At 52.3% G+C, this 19,319-nt stretch overlaps 1 protein-coding gene across 22 annotated transcripts in view; it reads right to left on the bottom strand.

The window, feature by feature from the left end:
- The window catches only part of ARHGEF11 (Rho guanine nucleotide exchange factor 11), a 121,432-nt gene that overhangs the window by 5,993 nt on the left and 96,120 nt on the right, over positions 1-19,319 (bottom strand). For 14 of the 22 annotated variants that reach the window (XM_017345779.3, XM_017345774.3, XM_070077506.1 and 11 more), the window contains 18 exons: positions 17,049-17,072; positions 15,556-15,700; positions 15,162-15,261; positions 14,355-14,384; positions 11,431-11,557; positions 6,643-6,822; positions 6,506-6,553; positions 6,123-6,310; positions 5,727-5,873; positions 5,363-5,442; positions 5,084-5,209; positions 4,445-4,562; positions 3,542-3,720; positions 2,846-2,921; positions 2,429-2,596; positions 1,467-1,557; positions 623-748; positions 127-188 (listed from right to left, as the gene is read on the bottom strand). In XM_017345779.3, the coding sequence (XP_017201268.2) occupies positions 127-188; positions 623-748; positions 1,467-1,557; positions 2,429-2,596; positions 2,846-2,921; positions 3,542-3,720; positions 4,445-4,562; positions 5,084-5,209; positions 5,363-5,442; positions 5,727-5,873; positions 6,123-6,310; positions 6,506-6,553; positions 6,643-6,822; positions 11,431-11,557; positions 14,355-14,384; positions 15,162-15,261; positions 15,556-15,700; positions 17,049-17,072 (2,015 nt within the window). The remainder of the gene's footprint in view (positions 1-126; positions 189-622; positions 749-1,466; positions 1,558-2,428; positions 2,597-2,845; positions 2,922-3,541; positions 3,721-4,444; positions 4,563-5,083; positions 5,210-5,362; positions 5,443-5,726; positions 5,874-6,122; positions 6,311-6,505; positions 6,554-6,642; positions 6,823-11,430; positions 11,558-14,354; positions 14,385-15,161; positions 15,262-15,555; positions 15,701-17,048; positions 17,073-19,319) is intronic. The other 8 variants (XM_070077507.1, XM_070077509.1, XM_017345772.3 and 5 more) reach the window with 3 other exon arrangements.

Below are 19,319 nucleotides of genomic sequence, written 5' to 3'. Positions count from 1 at the left end.
GCCTGTTGGGCCGCCAGGCTCTCTCTTCCCTATACCAGTGTCTTCCCCAGACATGATGGACTCCTCCATCGCCCCTCTACACTGATCCGCCAGTGCCCACAGCTCCCACACAGCCCGGGGATTTACCTTCCAGTGGCTCCTCTGCTTCTGGTTCACTATGGAACACTTCAGAGTCATCCAGGTCTAACCTGAGGGGCAAACCAACCAAAGGTGAGACAATGTCGTAAAACTCCATCCTGGGTTGCCCAACAAAAGGGACAATGAAGGAGTAGGGTCCAGGAAGGGAGGTGCCAGGCCTCATCCCCTGCCTGGTCTGGCTGGCAACCTGACGAAGACGGGCCTTGACTCAGCTTCTTTAGTCCCCTGTCTCACCCCAACCCCCAGCCAGGACAGTCTCTGACAGCCAAGTGGGAGGCTGTGGGGAGAGAGCAGAGAGGGACAGAAGACAGTGAAAGGGGCCTGTGCCTCCATTCCATCTGTTGGAGCTTGGAGCTGTCCACTGCCCCACTAGCATTTCCCACTGAGGCTGTCTACCCCCGGCGGTGAAAGGCTTAGAAGCAGCAGGAGATAGGCGGCTTGGAGTGTGGGCCACACACACGGGCTGGAGGGGTAGGTACTGCACCTGCTGGGTGTGGGGCCCTGGTGGGCTTGCTCCTGGGGGCCTGGGGCTGGGGCATGGATGGGTGTTGGGGCAGCCCCGGGGTGCCTGGTGGCATTCTGCACGGCCTCTTCTAAGAGCTCCATCCACCTGTTGCGCGGCAGGAACAGAGAGGACTGGTGGTGAGAACGAGCAGGCACAGAGCTCTTTTGCTGCAGGCCTGCTGCTCCAGAGCTTCAAGGCTTCTCCACCCTGCCCCGAGACCCTGCTGCACACTCCCACCTCCCCTCCCGGGCTCACTAGCTTCTCCCTTGGGGTGACATGGCTTGCAGTGACCAGTGACTGGGAACCAGCCTTCTGTTAGGGCCTGTACTAAGCCCTCTATACGTCTTCTCTCTCCAAATAATTCCTTAAGAGGTAGCATTATCCACATTCCATAGACCAAAACCCTGAGGGTGAGAAACTGTCGACTCAACCTGCCTTCCTTCACCCCGTCACCTGTGGTGGCTGCTGTCAGGGGACATGGGGGCTGGGGGGTGGGAGCAGCAGCCTGGAGACAAAGGTCTGAGAAGGATGTGTGGATTTTACAGCCTTGACGGGAAAGGAAGGAGGCCAGAAAGGAAAGCAGTCGTGGTGGCTGCCAGCCTTCTGGGAGCTCACTCTCCCAGTACCAGGCCTGCTCGGGGGGTCGGGCTGGCGAGCCCCTCATGGCTTCTCTCTGCCTGAACCTCCCACCTCCCACTTCCCTTCCTGGCTCACTGGCAGGGACTATTGTGGGGCCCAGCCCTGGTCTCACTACACATCATTCTCATACACACCACCCTGGTCCCAAGGGAACAGCAGTTACGCGGGACCCCTCAATTCTCACGTGTTCTTGTCTGATGATGTCAATGCAACCAGCTCATAGATTTGGGGCGGGCCCAGTTCGGAGGTGCAGATGATGAAGAAGGCCCGTTTATCTGTGTGAGGAAAGGAAGGCAGGACGTCTGAATTGGGAGTGGCGCGTGTGCCTGCAGTCTGGGCCAGGGCGACAGAGTGTGGATTCGAAGGCCTGACCCTCAACACAGGTGAATGCCGCACGAGACAGGCCTGAGTCATCAGAACCACTGGGAACCCACTGCAACCAGGACCACTACTGTCGCCTGTCACGGCCACCTCATTACTCCTGCCTTAATAACAGTGATGGCTGATGTGTATGCCAGGGTTTATGAAACCTTTTCCCAGCCATCACCCTTTCTGATCCCCTCCTGAGGAGGTGGGCATCACGCCCTAAGATGAAGAAAGGGAGCGCCCACCATCTAGCTGCCTGACTCCTGCTCCAGGGGAGCAGGCTGGATAAGGGGGTGGAACCTAGGTGTAGGCGGCTCCTCTGAGGTGCCTGCACCAGGGCCCCTTCTCAGCCATGCCCCACTTCCCTGAAGCACCTCTCTCTACCACACTTGGCCTGGACTGTGGGTGCTGCAGCCTTCTGTACCCAAGCTCTGCCACGGACACTCTTGGAGCATGACGGCTTGTCCTACTAATCTTGCCTAATCTCACTGCAACACCCTGAGCCATCGCAGGTGTCCACCTCCCATCCAAGCCAGCACTGTCCTTGAGGGCTGACGACAACCCACCTCCCCTGCTCCAGGTCATCTGTCTTCATCTTGGTCCCTCCGTCCCCTCGCCCTGCCAGATCTCAGACCACATCCTCCTGCTTAGACTGGTTCAGGATAGGGGGAAAGGCACCCAGGTGGACAGGTGTGTCCTGTAAGGCCCCAGGTCGGCCCCCATTGTCCAGGTCCACTGGACACAAGTGACAGTGGTCCTGGCCTGCCTCCTCCCAGGTACCTGTGGCCACGGAGCGGATGAGCACGGCGTTGAGCTTGAGCACGGGGCTGAAAGTCTGCTTGCTGTCTGCGGAGCCCGCGGCAGTCTTGCTGTGGCACTTGAGCAGCAGCTTCTCGTCCTGTTTCTGCAGCAGCACCAGGAGGTCCTCCAGCAGCAGCACGTGCAGGTCTGGGGGTGGTGGGGAGGTAGGCCCTGGTGTCCACTCAGCCCTCACCAGCACAGTGGGGACCACAGGGTCTCTGATGCCTGTCCCCAGAGGCTAGGCCCTGGGGGACTAGGGACCCAACTCCTTTCTCTCTGGTCGCCTTACATCCCCTTTACAGCATCAGGGCCCAGGACTCAGAGAACACAGAAAGGAGAACCTGGGGGACCCCATCCCCCACAGACCCCTTCCCATGCCCAGCCCTGGGCACATACCCAAGGTCTTGTCCTTGCTGATCCTCCAGGTCAGGGGGCCCTCGTGGATCATCCTCCTGGTTGTAAGGTCCAGGCTCTGTTGAGAAGACACATCACCTGCTCGCTCACCAAGCAGTGGAGAACTGCCTGCACCTGCGCCAGTACGAAGGCGCTGGGAATCAGTGACGAATGGGGAAGAGCTTGTGAGGACACGGACAAGGGGCAAGGCAGTGTCACGCACTACACTGGGAGTACACTGCGACTCCGGCTGGGGTCCCGCCATGGGCTCCCCGCTTCCTAAGATCTTCCCAAGACTGCTTTTCCTGCCCACCCCTTCAGTTTTCTTCTCTCCCAAGGAGCTCTAACTTAGCCTCAAGTCTTACCCTGCCCCCTGCCCTTCAGGCTGAGTCCTGACACCTAGCTTTACTTGGTGGGGCTGTCTCTTCTGTCCCTCTGGGGATGAGCTGACAATGCTAATGTGCTGTGTGTGTCTTCCAGGCCCCAAGGTGCCACCCTGTAATAGAAGGTCCATGTCTCTCACTTCGAAGACTCTCCAGGCCTTGCCTGACCAGGGCTCTGCTCCCAAGGGTGCTCAGGAAGTAAGAGAGAGAAGAGAGAAGAGAGGAGAAGAGAGAGAGAGAGAGAGAGAGAGTGTGAGTGTGTGTGTGTGTGTGTGTGTGTGTGTGTGTAGGGCTGGCCGTGCTGCAGTCTGCCGACCTTGAACTCTGCTGCCAGGGGGTTGCTGGCCCTCTCCAGGGCGCTGGCATCCAGGCGTTTCTGGTAGCCCTCTAAACGGTGTCGGTTCTCCGTCTGCTTGACTGCTTCATTCACGTACTTGAGAATCTCCCGGCACTGGTCCCGGGCCCGGCACAGCTTCTCATGCTCAGAGGTGCCGCCTACAAATGAGCAGAGGTGGCAACTAGAAGTCCCTACCTGAGAAGGCTATCTCAGGGCCAGATACTACCTGCCTGCCCCAGGCCCATGGTGACCGGCTGTACCCAAGGTATAGGAGAGCCACCCTTGCCCTTAGAAGAGGCTGTGCAGAATGCCACCAGGCACCCCGGGGCTGCCCCAACACCCACCCTTGCCCAGCTGAGCACCCTTGGGAATTCCTGAAAATTCCTCCCCAGGCACAACCAGCTTTACAGCTGGGGGGCTGGGGGTGGGGATGGGGCAAGTGTTGCAATGCCTCTAGGACAGCCTGTGCAAAACAGGTGGAGCTTCCTAACACCTCTCCAACCTGAATCCAAATCTGAGGGCAGCAGATGTTCAGGCTCTTGAGGACGGGCACAGCCTAGGTTCGACCCCCTCATCCAGCCTGCTTCCCTACTCCTCTACTGTCCCACCCATGGCTGTGTCTTCTGAGCACTGAACAGAGGCTAAAATCCTGCCACGGCCCGTGCCGTACGACCGTGACGGCCCTGAGGAACGGAGGAGCCCGGGAGCCATGCTGTGCTCTCCTCCCTGCATCGTTCCAAACACAAGAACAACCGTTTTCCCTTTGTGGTGCACAACAACCAGGTAAGGACGAAGACACTGAAGGCCACAGAGGGCACGACTTGCTAAGGCCACAGAACAGAGCCTGGAGGAGCCCCTCCGCGCGAGGCCCCCAGCCCCTACCCTCTGTGTGCTTGATGACGCTCTCCAGCAGCAAGGGGTACTTGGTGAGCCGCTGCATCTCCGAGATGATGAGGTCTCGAAGCTGCAGCCTTCGGCACTGAGGGTGGCTCTCAGCCTCCTAGATGGGCGGCGGGACAGACCAAGGAAGGTGTTAACCTGCAGCTGGGAGCTGGCTTCAGGGCTCAGGGCCAAGGTGGATGTGAAAACGTCAGATAGGCCCTAACCCGAGTCAGGTCCCTTAGCCAACAGTGAAGGCACTTCTTCCTTAAATACTCAGGGGAGGGCTGGTGAGCAGAGCGACAACACCCAAGGCGGGGATTATGGCCAGAACAGAGGGCAGGTATCATTCCCATCCTGCAGACAAGGATGCTGAGACTCATCTAAGCGCACACAGGCACTGGGAGGTGAGCCAGGCCTTCTGAAGGCTAACCCAGCACTCCTTCCTGTGAACATCTCCAGCTCTCGAGGGTGTCAATGCCTTGGGAGAGCTGGAGTGGAGGAGGTGGATGTGGGAGAGTGCACTGCTGGGTAATCCTGCGTGTGTAAGGAAGAGGCTGGTGGCCAGAGGAGAGAAGTTCAGGAGATCCTTCGTGAGCTTGACGGGGATGAGGAAAGGCTTAGGTGAGGCCAAGGACACACCTGCATGAAGAGCTGGAACCGGCTCTCCTTGCGCTGCTTGGTCTTGATCAGCTCCAGGGCTATGGACTGATAGGAACAGAACTGTGCAGCCACCTGCTGGAGCTCCTCCCGGGCGGCTCCATCGAACTGAGGAGGCAGAATGGACACGAGCCCAAGCATCACACCCCTGCCTGGGACCGGTCCCTTCCCACCCCTTCCTTGGCCAAATTCCCTAGCCTTGTAATGGAACTGTGCCTCCTCCAGTCTCCTCTGGCCAAGTAGAAAAGGCTGGGGCCATACCCGAGACAGCATGAGGTCACCAATGCCTCTGATGATGGGACCCTCCTCCCGGAGCCTCTTCATGGCCTCACACAAGCAATCTGGGGCGAGGAGAGAAGGAACAGAAATGTCGGGAGAGTGGAGCTGCACTGCCAGGCTCTGTTGTGATGACGACAAAAGGATCTTTGACAGCAGTGCCATGGGAAGGGTGTGGAAACCATTGGATTTTGGGGTAACTGCAGTGGTTTCAGGTTGCCCACCAAACTTTCTCTCACCCAAGAGGACGGGGAGGGTTATCTGCCAGGGAGGCCTTGGCAGGTGGATCAAACAGGACAGAAAGCTGAAGATACGCAGGGGAGGAGCTGGGAGGGCACAGGCTCCTTACTGTGAATCTCTATGAGTTCAGGCAGGTTAGGGAAGAGCCGGGCCAGCTCATCCCGCGGCAGGAGGTTCTCCTTCTTCATCCGTTGGTAGAAGATGAGGTCCAGAACCCGCAGTGTGCGCAGGTGGGAAGCCTCGGTCACAAACAACTCTAAGTGGTGGTTGTGACAAGGAGGTGCAAACGTGAGTACCTCTAGTCACTGCCCTGGTCCCCACACCACTCTCCTTTTGGGAGACCTGGAGCGCTGGTTTCTGATTACAGCAAAGGCCATAACTCAAGTGGACTTACAGCAACAGGCCCCATGGACCGGGTGCTGCCCTATTTACCTGGTTCCCACCCTCTGTGTCGGAGAAGCCCCAGAGCTGTTCCCACACAGGTGCGAGTGGAGTGCGTTCTCACCGTTGATGACTTCCTGCCGATCAATCTCCCTCTGGGCCAGCCCAGCCACCACGTCCTTGCCCACCGTGTGCTGCCAGTTCTGAGCGTCTGGCTCTGGCTCCAGATCAGAGAGCTGGCCCAGATCATCTTCTAGGAGGTGGGGAAGGAGGGCATCGGTGCAGAACCCCAAGCTGGGAGACTCAATGCTTCTGAAGGAAAACCAGTAGCTTAGATTCAGTAGGGGAAGAACTCAACACGCAGCCCGACCCCTTCCTCCTCCGCCCACTGAAAGCCAGCAGGCCACGAGGCAGAGCCGCACACCCAGCCAGCTGCTCAGGAGGGAAGTGCAGCCAGACACGATACGATGCAGAGAGCCACCAGAGGCACCCTGTCCCATCACTCACCTGCGGCCCATTTTGGGGGTGAAGGGAGGGGTTGGGTTCTCAAGAGACCTGTGGAGGGAACGCAGACTCTCAGCAACCCTCGATCCCAGCCTCTGCCCCGGGGCATCATGGGGTGGAGCCACGCCAGCTCTGCTGACCTGGTGGAGAGGCTGGAGGCGGAGGACGAAGCTGACTGGTGGAGGCGAGTAGCCTCCGCAGCAGCATCCATGTCGACGTCGCTGCGAGAGCGGGGCACGTTCTCGGCTTTTCGAGACCGCTTCATCTCTTCCCGGCCCTTGAGGCTCTCAGAGCGGCCCAGGCGAACCTCTGAGCGAGAGCTGGGGAAAAGGACAAGCGGCTTGGGATGTTCCATCTTGGCGGCTCTTGACCTGCTGCCCTAGCTCAAGTGTGCCTCAATGCTGCAGGCCCCACACCCCACCCTCACACAGCCAAAGCACCTGTATGTAGAAGCTTCTCAGGGACAAACCACTCCTGCTGCTGAGTCCAGGCATGCCGACAAGGGCTGCAGGCGAACCGCTGTGTGCTGGACGCCTGCCCTGTTGCTGCTCTACAAAATCCTCCCTCTCTCCTGCCTGGTTTGGTGGATAGGATCTCTCAGGATCCTCCTTGATCTACTGGGAAAGGGTCCTACCAGGAAGCTGAAACCTTAGAGGAATACAATCAGACTTGTGGTGCGTCCACAGGCCTGAGACACTACGCTCCTGTCAGTGAAGCTGGGGCCATCAACAGTCCCCATCAGGGACTACAGGTCCCATCTCCCTGGCTCTGGGCCCCTCTAGTGGCGATTCTGTCTTGCCTCTACTTTGCAACCAGCTGTCACCCCTGTTTTGAGACAGGGAGATAGCAGAAGCAGTAGAACCACTTGAAGTCACTCACTCTGAAGGTAAACAGACCCCTGCCTGGATCAGGCTCAAATGGGTTTAGGGTTTAGGCTGACCTGAGATGACCCATAGCTCATTATATACATACGTTGTTAATATGTTCCCATTCTAAAGGGCACACCTACCAGCCACCATGATAGGAAACATCAGACCATGTAAAGACTGAATAGAGGCAGTAGCTAGATTCCAGGAATATTCATTCATTTCCCAGAAAAACCATGAATATTCCTCCCCCTTATTGGAATGTGCCTCCCTTTTCCCAGCTACACAGTGTTAAGCACAGTTCAGAGATGGGGCCACGTCCCACCGAGTAGGCCCCACTGGGTCTGTGCAGTGTGTATCTTTGCTTTCTCAACAAGGTGCTTGCCACTCATCATTTGCTGTTCTCCGATGCTCCTGAATTCCTTCTTGAGGGGACAGCAAGGACCTGGGTCCTGGGCAGCCCTCTCTGGCTCCAGTTTGACTGCTTCAGGTGGATTTTTCCTTTTAGGATCTTCCTAGAGGCAAGTACAGTCCCTATTTCCACATGCTCAACCCAGGATCTATACACTGCTACTAAACAATTCTATCTGGGGCTGGCGCTGTGGCATAGTGGGTGAAGCCTCTGCTTTGACACTGGCATCCCATATGGGCGCAGGTTCATGTCCCAGCTGCTCCACTTCCAATCTAGCTGCCTACTAATGGCCACGGAAAAGCAGCAGAGAATGGCCCAAGTCCTTGGACTCCTGGACCCACATGGGAGACCTGGAAGAAGCTCCTGGCTCCTTGTTTCAGTCTGGCCTAGTGCCAGCTGTTGCAGCCATCTGGGGAGTGAACCATGAGATTGAAGGTCTCTCTCTCTTTCTGTCTCTTCCTCTCTGTAACTCTGCCTTTCAAATAAATATATAAATTTTTTCGAAAAAAAGTTCTACTTGTGCTTGGATTTCAACTCCTCCCATCACCATGTGCATGTTTCATTCTTAATAGCACCCTTCCTCAGCTTTCATTTCCTCTCTAGGGAGCTGCCAGGCTTGGGAGGGAGCTTAAAGGGGACAGATTTGCTCCTGGCTCTGCCATGCTCCATTACTGAGCATCTCTGGGCTTGATGAGCTGCTGACGACTGCTGTTGCTCTGTTGCATCCTGCAGTGCGTCAGCCCCGAGACAACTGGCGTCTCTGACCTCTAGCTGCCCTAGGACAGCCCCCCTTCTCCCCCCTGCCATGCCCTACAGGGCTGGTTCTTTGCTGACATTATTACTAATCTACATCCTGCTCTGCTTCGGGGACCACAGAAGGCCTGCAGATGTCTGGAGAGCTCCTAACAGCACAGCGACTGCTGCAGTGAGGGAGCCCAGCGTCTTGCTTTCCATTCATCACCTCTCTCCAAACTGCAGGATGCAAAATCAGCTCACCTCCCGGGGTTCTGAGGGTTTGTCCAGAGGGTTAGAACGAATAATGTCAACTGATCCCCTACGGAACTCATCGCTTGGGAATCTGTTACAACAATGTGAACCCAGGCTTTGAGCAGTTTCTGCAATGCGTCACTTTAGCCCCACGGCAAACCTCATCCAGTGGGGTCACTGGGGCTGCAGAACTCTCCTCCAAGTACACAGAAGTGAGTGACACTCCGACCAAGAAGTGAGGAATATGATCTACCTCTAGCCAAACATCCCCAGGGTTCTGCCTTCTAGAACTGAGGATAACCTCTTACACCTGCTGATTATCTGCAACCTCTGACCTATCATACTGCTAATATTATTTTAAAAAGTTTATTATCTACTTGAAAGGCAGAGTGACAGAAAGAGAGAGAGAGAGGGAGGGAGGGAGGGAGGAAGAGAGACAGAGAGAAGGAGGGAGGGAGGGAGAGAGACAGAGAGATTTCTTCTCCTGGTTCACTACCCAAATGCTGGCTATAGCCAGGCCTGGGCTAGGCCAAAGCCAGGAGCACAGAACTCCAACTGGGTCTCCCACACGCATGGGAGGGGCTCAAGCACTTGAACCATCATCTGCTGCCTTCCAGGAAGAAACAGGAAGTTAGATCAGAAGTGGCACACTGGGACTTGAGTCAGCACTGTGATGTGGGATGCAGCAGTCCAAAGCAGTGGCTTAACCTGCTGAGCCACAACACTTGCCCCTGCTAATACTATTTATCCCAAGATTGCTCATGAGTTTATAATGATCAAATCCAAGCCTTCTGCTTGGAGTAGCATTAGGATTCTGGTGAATGTCTTAGTACAAATCTAACTTGCAATGCCAAGAATGCAAGTTTGTTAACGGTCTCAAATATTTTCTCAAAATGTTGTCATCTTATGATCTTTAAATATTTGTTATAGGATCATGATTACTGCAGCAATCATGTGATTTGTGTATTGAATTTACCCACTGATGTTAGAATTCAACCTCTCCCCACAGCTCAAATCTAACTTTATTGTCCTTAAACCTGTCAGTTCTCACTATGGTCAGGTCTTTTACCAGTTTATAAAGGCTTAATATAAACAGAGGTATAAACATGTATTCAAGTAGGAGCATCTGACTTACAGTTTGATAGTTCTATCAAAGGCAAACTGGCTGGAACATCTACCCAGACTGCTACACATGGACTTGCCTTTGTTTGTGCTGCCTCTACCCCAGCTCAGGGGCTTTCGGACTTCAGGGTACATACAAATTATTTTCCTATGCACAACGCCACATTACTATTCCTTAAGGGTGACCTGAGGGATGTTTCTAGCTATAAATAATCTTTGCTTTAAGTGTAGCCTACAGAATTTGAGATATGACTTGGTTGTTGTCATGCCACAGTCAAAAGCAAGGAAGTCCAAAAGTGCATTTTAATATCAGACAAGGAATCTAGTAAGAACCTGACCAGTTGGGGCCAGCTGTGTTACAGCAGGTTAAGCCACTGCCTATGATGCTGGCATCCCATGTGAGCACCAGTTTGGGTCCTGGCTTTTCCAATTCCAATCCCACTCCCTGCTAATGTGCCTGGGAAAGCAGCAGAAGATGGCCCAAGTATCTGGGGCCCTTCCACCCACATGGGAGACCCAGATGGAGTTGCATGCTCCTGGTTTCAGCCTGGCCCAGCCTTGGCCATTGTGGTCATTTGGGGGACTGAACCAGTGGCTGGAAGATCTCGATCTCTGTAACTCAGCTTTTCAAATAAATAAATAAATCTTAAAAACAACAACAACAAAAACTGACCAGTGACAGACATGAGATATGCCACAGGCTCAATTTCCGTTTTTTCTTGAGAAGGGAAGAACAGTTGGTTTTGAACCCATCAATTTTCTATCTCTCTGCTGGGTAGACACCTGCTGCTCACAGCCAGCTACTTCGCCTTTAAAATTCCTGGCACTGCCTCATCTCCAGCTTTTCTTTTCTTTTAAAAATATTTATTTATTTATTTGAGAGATAGAGAGAGAGGTCTTCCATTTGCTGGTTCATTCTTCAAATGGCTGCAATGGCCAGAGCTGGGCCAATCTGAAGGCAGGAGCCAAAAGCTTCTTCCAGTTCTCCCAAGTGGGTGCAGGGGCCCAAGCACTTGGGCCATCTTCCACTGCTTTCCCAGGCCAGCAGTAGGGAACTGAATCCCATGTGGAGCAGCCAAGACTTGAACCAGCGTCCATACAGGATGCCGGCATTGCAGGCAGAAACTTAACCTACTACACCACAACACTGGCCCCTGGTTTTTTATTTTCCAGGACTTCTCTCTGTCCCCCTCTAGACTCTCCTTAATCCTTGTCCTTTAGGGTTTCCTTATCAGCTGCTTTATAATACAATCTAGCTCAATCTTGGGATACAGGCTACCAAGTAGTCAGGGGCTAAATCCAAAGGAAACTGTAAAAGCCTGCAGTTCATGGGCCAGAGGTCAGGAGCTCCTCTTGCTCTTCATTGGCCTGATTTGCAACACACAGGGTATCTTCTGAGACATCAAGGATGGGGAGCTGGGGAGCTGGGGAGAGTTCTGTAGTGGGAGCCTTAGCGCCTAGCGGAGAGGCTAAGCCAGCAGCACACCCTGTCCGTGCTCTCCTCCCTGGGCAGCTGGCCAGCCCTGCCCAGTCACTGCTACCTGTCACTCTCCAGGAGGTCCTCAGGAAAGCTTCCTGTTGAGAGTCGCTGTGTCCCGGGCTCTGGGGCGTCACACTGCTGGCTGTTCTCAAAGTGCTGAATGATGTTCCTCACATTGCCTGGTTTGACTGGAGGCAAGAAGGAAATGAAGGGTACTACGCTTTCTGTTCCGGGATCACTTCTCCAGCCCTCAGTCCCCGCAAGCCCAGAAGACAGAGCAATGAGCAAGCATGGATGAGAACAGCAGAGGGCCGAGAATCAGGCGGCATGGATCTGGTCCTGTCCTGGCTCTTCTATGGCTATGCTGTGTGGCCCTGGGCGGCCACTCTACCATTCTGAGTCCACTCTTTCCTCATGTGCTAAATGAAAGGATCTGCATGCCCATCTTCCATGGAGCTTTCTTTTGGATCTTATGGTCTTTATTAAATGATACTTCTACTTGAAGACCATGACTAGGTTTTTCTTACAGAGCCATGTACAGGTTTAAAAAAAAGTCAGGAAGATGAAAAACACCTACATGTGCTCTGGCTGTGCTGCCAAATCATATCAGACATTTTTCAAGTTTATATTATTCTTAGAGTTCATTAGTTCTGTTTTTCCTTGACTCTCCTTTCTGTTCTTTCCGTCCCCTCAGGTGTCCATAAGTAAAGAATCGGACCCTTTATTACCAGCCAGGGGAACAGAGGAGATGTCACTCTCCAGCATTCAAATTTCAGACCCTTTTTAAAAACGAAGACAAAACACAACTCTTCTTGTTCAAAAAAAGAGAGGGCAGGAGAGAGAGTAAAAAGGCATAGGAGATACCGCTTAGAGACCCTGGAGAAAATAACCCCGAGCCGGGGCTTCGGCAGCTCTCTGCATGACAGGGAGATGAGGAGTCCACCTCCAATCCCCTAGCTCAGCTCTGAGTGAGTGATGTTAGAACAGGGGCTGAGGCAGAGGGGCTGCTCCGCAGGAGACCAGCGGGAACTGGGGAGGCAGTCTAGGCCCTCATGCTAGCCACACCAACAGACTGCTATCTGCACACACAAACGCACAACTTCCCTGTCTCAAAACCTGCCTTTCAAAATGTGCTAAGCTAGAGAGAACAGAAAGACATTATCTGCTCTCTTCAAAGCCTACAATTCCACGTCTTTGAGGCAAGTGGCTAGGGTAACTTTTTTCTAAAACTGCACCAGAGGCTCTGTGTACGTTTCCGGTGTTGGGGCTACCATCACTTTCATTCTGGATGAGATTAGGACTAGATCTGCTGGCCCGTACTGAATGTGCCTCTGTGTCTTGGAGCTGCTGGACACCAGGGTCAGCCGGGCAGCCACAACTCGGAGCCACCCTGACTGGGTGACTATACGGGAGCCTGGGAGCATCCTTCTGTGGAATGTCACCACGCTGAGTCCACTGCTCCTCTTCTATCAGCCATGTGGAACATTTGGGAAGAAACAGGTCTAGCACTAAGATCTAGTCTAAATAGAATGACCCATGGTAGAAAGGAACACATTTTTTAAAACAGTGAAGTTTTACTACCAGTCTTTTCCTCCTTTCTCTAGCCCCTGAATGATAACAGAACTAAATAAAAGTGAATTATATGTTATTAACAGATACTTCACTAATAAACGGGTAATAGTTGATGATCCTGAAAGGCAAAAGTTTCACTGTTGAGGCTTTCCAGCTTTGGCAGGTGTCTGGTCTTTAGATATGGATTTGTCTACTGTCCTGGGCAGTTGAGAACACCAAGCCAAACCAGGAAATCCCAATGGAAAGCTCTGACTTGAAGAGCTGCTGGCCCTGGCATCCTCAGCACGCCCTGGACTCAGCAACCGCAGCTGCACCCTGGGTGTTCCTGGCTCTCGCAAGCTGATGCCAAGCAAGCTGCTTAGGCAGAGCCGACCAGCCTTGGGAGCCTGCGGGGGCCACAGGCCTTCCTGGCAGGGTGGACAAGAAGTATCTGCTAAGAATTAGGGATTCTGGAATGGAGGCCACTCTTCTTAAAATATTCTTTTCAATAATTCATTTTTTTAAATGGCATAATGAGTCTAGGAGTATTGCCATTTTTACATAAAATGAATTCTAGCAACAGAATAATTTCCTATTGCATCCCACTGCTCTCTCTGTATTTATCAGAAATCCTAAAAAATATCACTCACTCAATTACATGTATATATGAACTCACTGATGGGAAATGAACTTCCCAATTCTGGGGCATTTCAAACTAGGGTCCCAGCTTCCTGTGGGTCAGTGGACACCATATTAATTTTTTGAATCCATACATTCGGGAAAGTATTAGGTTCTTACAGTACTTTAGGTAATTCTCTGTTAACTGTTGCAGTGATACTGTGTCGGCAATCAGTGAGCCACATCCAGGGGCTTTAGCAAGCAGATGATACAAATAAAAATACCCCAAACAAAAATTGTGAGAACCATAATTTACTAAAAGAAAAATTATCTCCAAAACTAATCTCAACTGAAAACAAAAATCCTAGGTACTTCTGCTTCACTATCGACACGTCAGTCTGTGAGGGGCTCCTTCATCAGTACAGAACCCTGGACTCTGAAACCTCTTCTTTGGAGAGGCCAGAGAATCAAGGAGAAAAGGCCTCAGGCTGTTAAGAAAACAAAAACAACTGCTAGGGCTTAGAAGGCTGGCCCTTGCCAGACCCACAAGGAGGCTCTCTACCTGGGGGAAGCAGGTCCCTGCCCCTTCAAACCCTGGGTTAGGAAGGCAAGTCTTATACCCAGCATGAGGGTAGAAGCCCCCTTGGACATGGGTTTGTGACACAGAGCAGTTTTTGCAACAAGGAGGAACATACGGAGAGGGAGGGAGAAAAGAGGGATAGGGCAGGAGAAGATGAAGGGAAAGGGAAGGTAAGATTTGGAGATGGAAAATCAATGCTAATGCAAAGACAAATCCAAAGAAAATGGTCCTTTTACCTTCCACAGGGGACAAAGGAATATGAAATGCTAAAAGAAAAACAAACAAAAACAAAAGTAAACCATGAAAAGTCAAATTAATGTTTCAAGAGTCAAAATAAAAATTACATTAATCTGGAAAATGAAAAGGTAGTGGCAAAAATCAAGGTGGTAGCAGAGTCCCTCCCTACCGCCTCCCTTGTGGCAGCCATTTCAGACAAGTCAGCCTGCCCGCCCTAGGCTCTCCACAGCACAGATTGCCCCTGAGACCAAGGACTTAATACATTGACTGGGAGGGCCAGTCATTTGTAGACACTTGACTCAGCTGGGAAGAGATCAGTGAGAAGCTCAAGTCAGTTTTGGGGTTACAGATGACACTAGGGGAACTGCTGGCTCCCAAACTTCCCATCCTCCCCCACTTCTACTTGATACGCACTCGCATCCCCCACCCAGGGCCCAGAATTGCTCCCAACACATGGACTGCAGGCCTACGCACGAATGCTATGGACGAGGGTGAAGAGGGCATTTACTCTCAAGGGGACAATCTTTCATTGCCAAGGGGGAAATGTTCCTTTGCTTGGCTGTTCAGTGGCTACAGTTCCTTGGCTCTGAGTTCCTAGACTAAGACCCAGTGACTGGCGAGACCTTTCTGGCTCAAACACTGACCTGTAACCCAGAGCCTGCACTAGATATGGGGGACAGAGAGGGGCAGTGGTGAGAGGAAGCTGCAGTCTCAGAGTTGGGGCCCATGGCTCCCGGAAGCACAGGAAGGCCCTCCACCAACAAACACACTGGTATGTCCAAGGCTGCTGCTCCCCAAATACTCACTGCTCTGAGAAGAGCTTTTGGGTTTCCCAATGTATTTGAGGATGGGGTTTCGCTTCTTGTCTTCCAAGGCATCCTTTTCTTTCTTGGAATTGCTGCTCTGCTGAGACAAGAGACACTGGGGTTTGAAGGAGACTCCAATGTCCCAGCCCCTATGTGGTTGCTAATCACTCTGTCACTGCCACCAAACCAGAAAGATGCCTCACGTTCAAAGCCTGCCAAGCACAATTTACCCAGGCCGGGTTTAGAACAGACACGGCTGCTCTAGTCCCGGGATTCTCACTGACTGCACGTCCAAAGGTGGAGTGACAGCGCTACTGGCTGCAAAATGGCTTTCCTAGTCTACCTCAGCACAGAGGACGGCATGAGAACAGCTGAGTTTTAGGGTAGCTGTCACCTTCTTGGTCTTAGGGAAGAAGGGCAGCCACTTGTCCTTGTCAGGAGCAGCCTGGGCCTTTTCTGCCGTGCTGGAGGGCCGGGCCTCTCGGAGACGGATTCCAGCATGGCTCATGTAGGTGTTGAGGGCAAAGTCCATGGGGGCACTGCAAAAGAAGAACCGTGTCACGGATCAGAAGGCTCAAGTTCTGCTTCCTACCCACAGGCAGAAGGGCAAATCTCTGCTCTAGACAATCTCCCCACAGACATCCAGTGAAGCGGGGCAGGGGTAGTAACGGAGTGAGGTATTCACAGGGAAGTCTGCAATAATCAAATGGGACAGCAGGCAGAAGCTGACTGGCAAGACTCCCGGGAGACATCTTATTCTTTCCCTAAGCAGAACCTTCCCAGTGAGGGCATGCTGGTCAGTGGAAAAACAGGCCAATTCCCTAAAAGACAAGCAAACAACTCCCTGCTAGCCAGGGCATGGGCAGACCTGGAGGGCCGGCTGAGGTCTGCAGCTGCTCTCAGCATGGATGTGGGGGTGGGGTGCAAAGGGAAGGGAGAACTGTCACTCATCCTCTGTCAAGGTACCCTGCCTTCACCACCCTCCCTTCCCCAAGTACAAAGAGAGATGGAAAGGAGCTGTCAAGTAGCTTCCAATTGCCACAAATGAAACTGTCCAGAGCTCTATGTTTAGAAATGTATTTGGCCTGCAATTTGGTAGACGGATTATCTACTTCATGGATTCAGAGCATCGAATCTTCAACCAGCCTTGGCTTTACTGCCTTTTTAAATGGACTTCTACTGCCATCTTTTCTCTCTTACTACGTGTGTGTGTGTGTGTGTGTTCAGGGAATGCAGAGTCATTTTGACATTGGCTGATGAGAAACAATGACATAAAAAGGATACTTCAAAAAGTCTGTGGGAAACACAATTTAAAGGTAAGCTTACTTTTGTACAAAAATGTTTAAAATTCATGCATTGGGGTCTTAAAAAATTCATCAGAAATTATGTATGGATCTCAGCATTTTTTGCAGCAAAATAAATTTGCCTTTTAATTCCATTTTCTCATGAGCTTTCTGAAGCATCCCTGTTTATAGGCTACTGAAAAAAATACAACACATGCCAAGAGATTAAACATGTTATACCCCAACTCCCCTGTGCAGGTGCCCCTAATCCAGGCTGATAAAACCACCACTGCTGCTTTTTTAAGTGGATGAAGGGAAAGAGGTGGGAAGGAAGCCACAGGGCTGATTTGGGTGGAGAGGAGGAAGCAGGTATTAGGAGCCACTCACACCCTCAGGTGGTGATCCTTGAGCATTAGGGGCCTGGACCATCTCATGACCCCCACGTGTTACAATTACAGTCATCAGGGAATGAAACTTGCAGACCAGGCTCTTACGTGGTCTTACAAAGCTAGGGGCTCCCTGTAATGAGCAAAAATGCAAAGCACAGATCAGCCCCACACCTTCCCACCTTGAAAGCTGCAAATGAACCACATCATGGACTCACCTCCTATCTTCCTCGTATTTGGACCTGGAACAAAAGAAAAGAACAGATGACTCACACAGCAAAGACAGAGGCTTGTCGCCTGGGCAGAGGCTGGGAGGAGGGTAAGCTCTTTCTCAGAGGAAGGGCGGGTTGGTGGGGAGAAGGGAGGAGTATGATGAAAGGCCAGACTCTTGGTCACAGCTCTAGAGCCAGCTTGGGGCTCAGTAGGTGAGAGTTCTTCCCTCAAGGGACTCTAATGGCAGAGTGATGATGATGACAATGATGATGACGACAATGTCTTTCTAGTGAAATGGAAGGGCAATGTGGTAAACACAAGCTTCTCGCTTGCTATGTTTTTGGTGTCTGAAGTTATACAGAAAGAGGCTCCTTTTTGTACCCACCTAGGACTGAGTTAGAAGGGCAGAGGTGAGGGCTGGGCATTGTGGAGCAGTAGGTTAAGTCTCCATTCTGTATTGGAGGGCCTGGTTCAAGTCCCGACTACTCTGCTTTTGAATGATTCCTGCTAATGTACCTGGGAAGCAGCAGATAATGGCTCAAGTACTCGAGTCCCTGCCACCTGCCCAGGACACTTGGATGGAGTTCATGGCTCCTGGCTTTAGCCTGGCCCAGCCTTTACTGTTGGAGGCATTCGTGGAGTGAATCAGGGGATGGAAGATGTCCCTCTTTCTTTCTCTCTCCTTCTTCCTCAGTTTCTTATTCTGTCACTATGCCTTTCTTTTTAAGATTTTTTATTTATTTGAAAATCAGAGTTATGCAGAGGACAGGAGAGGAGGAGAGGAGGAGAGGAGGAGAGGAGAGGAGAGGAGAGGAGGTGGTGGGGGAGAGGACTTCTATCCGATGGTTCACTCCCTAATTGGCTGAAGCCAGGAGCCAGGAGCTTCTTCTGGTTCTCCCATGTGGATGCAGGGGCCCAAGGACTTGGGTCATCTTCTACTGCTTTCCCAGGCCATAGCAGAGGGCTGGATAGGAAGTGGAGCAGCCAGGACTCGAACCGGTGCCCATATGGGATGCTGGTGCTTCAGGCCAGGACATTAACCCACTGGGCCACAGCGCTGGCCCCTATGCCTTTCAAATAAATAAGTAAATCTTAAAAAAAATTAAAAAGAAGGGTTGGAGCATCACTGAGGCAGGAGGACAGAAGATGAGAAGGAAGCAACAATACCTTGAGACTGGATCCAAACAAATCTTTTTAGAAGACATAAATGGAAACAGCAGCATCTGAGTGTTCCCCACGGGCCAGGCATCATGCTAAGCTGTCTGTATATACTAACCCATCTAATGTCCAAATAGGCTCGGTCAGTCCTGCCTCCATCCTGGAGCTGGCTGAGCTGGTTTAGTGCCATCTGACTGCTAGGAAACCAAGGCTCAGAAAGATTCAGGGCTTGGCTGAGGGTCAGACGGTCAAGTCTGCAAAGCATTCCTGCTCTGTGTGATCTCATCCATCTCATCCCTGGCCAGACCTCCTCAAATGCCGGATTTGTGTATGGAACGCCTACCCGGTACTGTTTAACATGTCCTCATTTTCTATCTCAAAACTGCTCCCCTGTAACTGTCCCTATTCTGACTGCTGGTACCTTCGCCCTTTCAGTAGCTCAGACAGAAAGAGAAATCCTGAGGGTCTTCCTTGGTGCTTCTCTTTCCTCACTCCCCGCAGTCATGGTGGCTCTAGCATCAACATACACCTAGAGGGGACCTCTTTTCACAGCCTCCACCATTTCTCCCAGTCTGGTTGGCTGGCTGCCACACGCTGTCCTACAGAACCCTCGGCAGAGCCTTCCCCAGCTCTCCTGTCCTGGGCCCCATCTAGTCTCGCACAGCTCCAGTGGCTCTCACTCAGAGAAAAACCCAGAGTGGGTGTGGTTGTCCACAAGGCTCTGCACGGCCACCCCTCCTGTCCCCTCTGGCTTTATCAGGTTCCCTTGCCCTGTGGCTTGTCCGACTGTCCAGGTTAGACTCGCAACCCACGGGCTCTAGTTCTCCTGGTCCTCCCCAGCCTGCTCTACTTTCTCCTCCAGCACTTCTTTGTAACATACTACCCCATTACTTCTTTGTTAAGCACTAATGGCTCTTCCCATTACGATGTAAGCTCTGGAGAGGTAGGGCTGCTTTGTTCACTACTGCATCCCAGGAATGCCGGAGGCAGAACCACATTTGGTACAGGAGAGCCATGAAATTGAAACAGCAGCATTCCCAGAGGCTATGGAGATCATCCAGTCCAACTCTGATCATTCTGTACGTGGGGCCCAGCGAGATAAAATGGCTTGGCCAAGG

The sequence above is a fragment of the Oryctolagus cuniculus genome, chromosome 7 (genome assembly GCF_964237555.1).
Source record: "Oryctolagus cuniculus chromosome 7, mOryCun1.1, whole genome shotgun sequence".
NCBI lineage: Eukaryota > Metazoa > Chordata > Mammalia > Lagomorpha > Leporidae > Oryctolagus > Oryctolagus cuniculus.
This window is presented reverse-complemented; position numbering and strand designations above follow the sequence as displayed.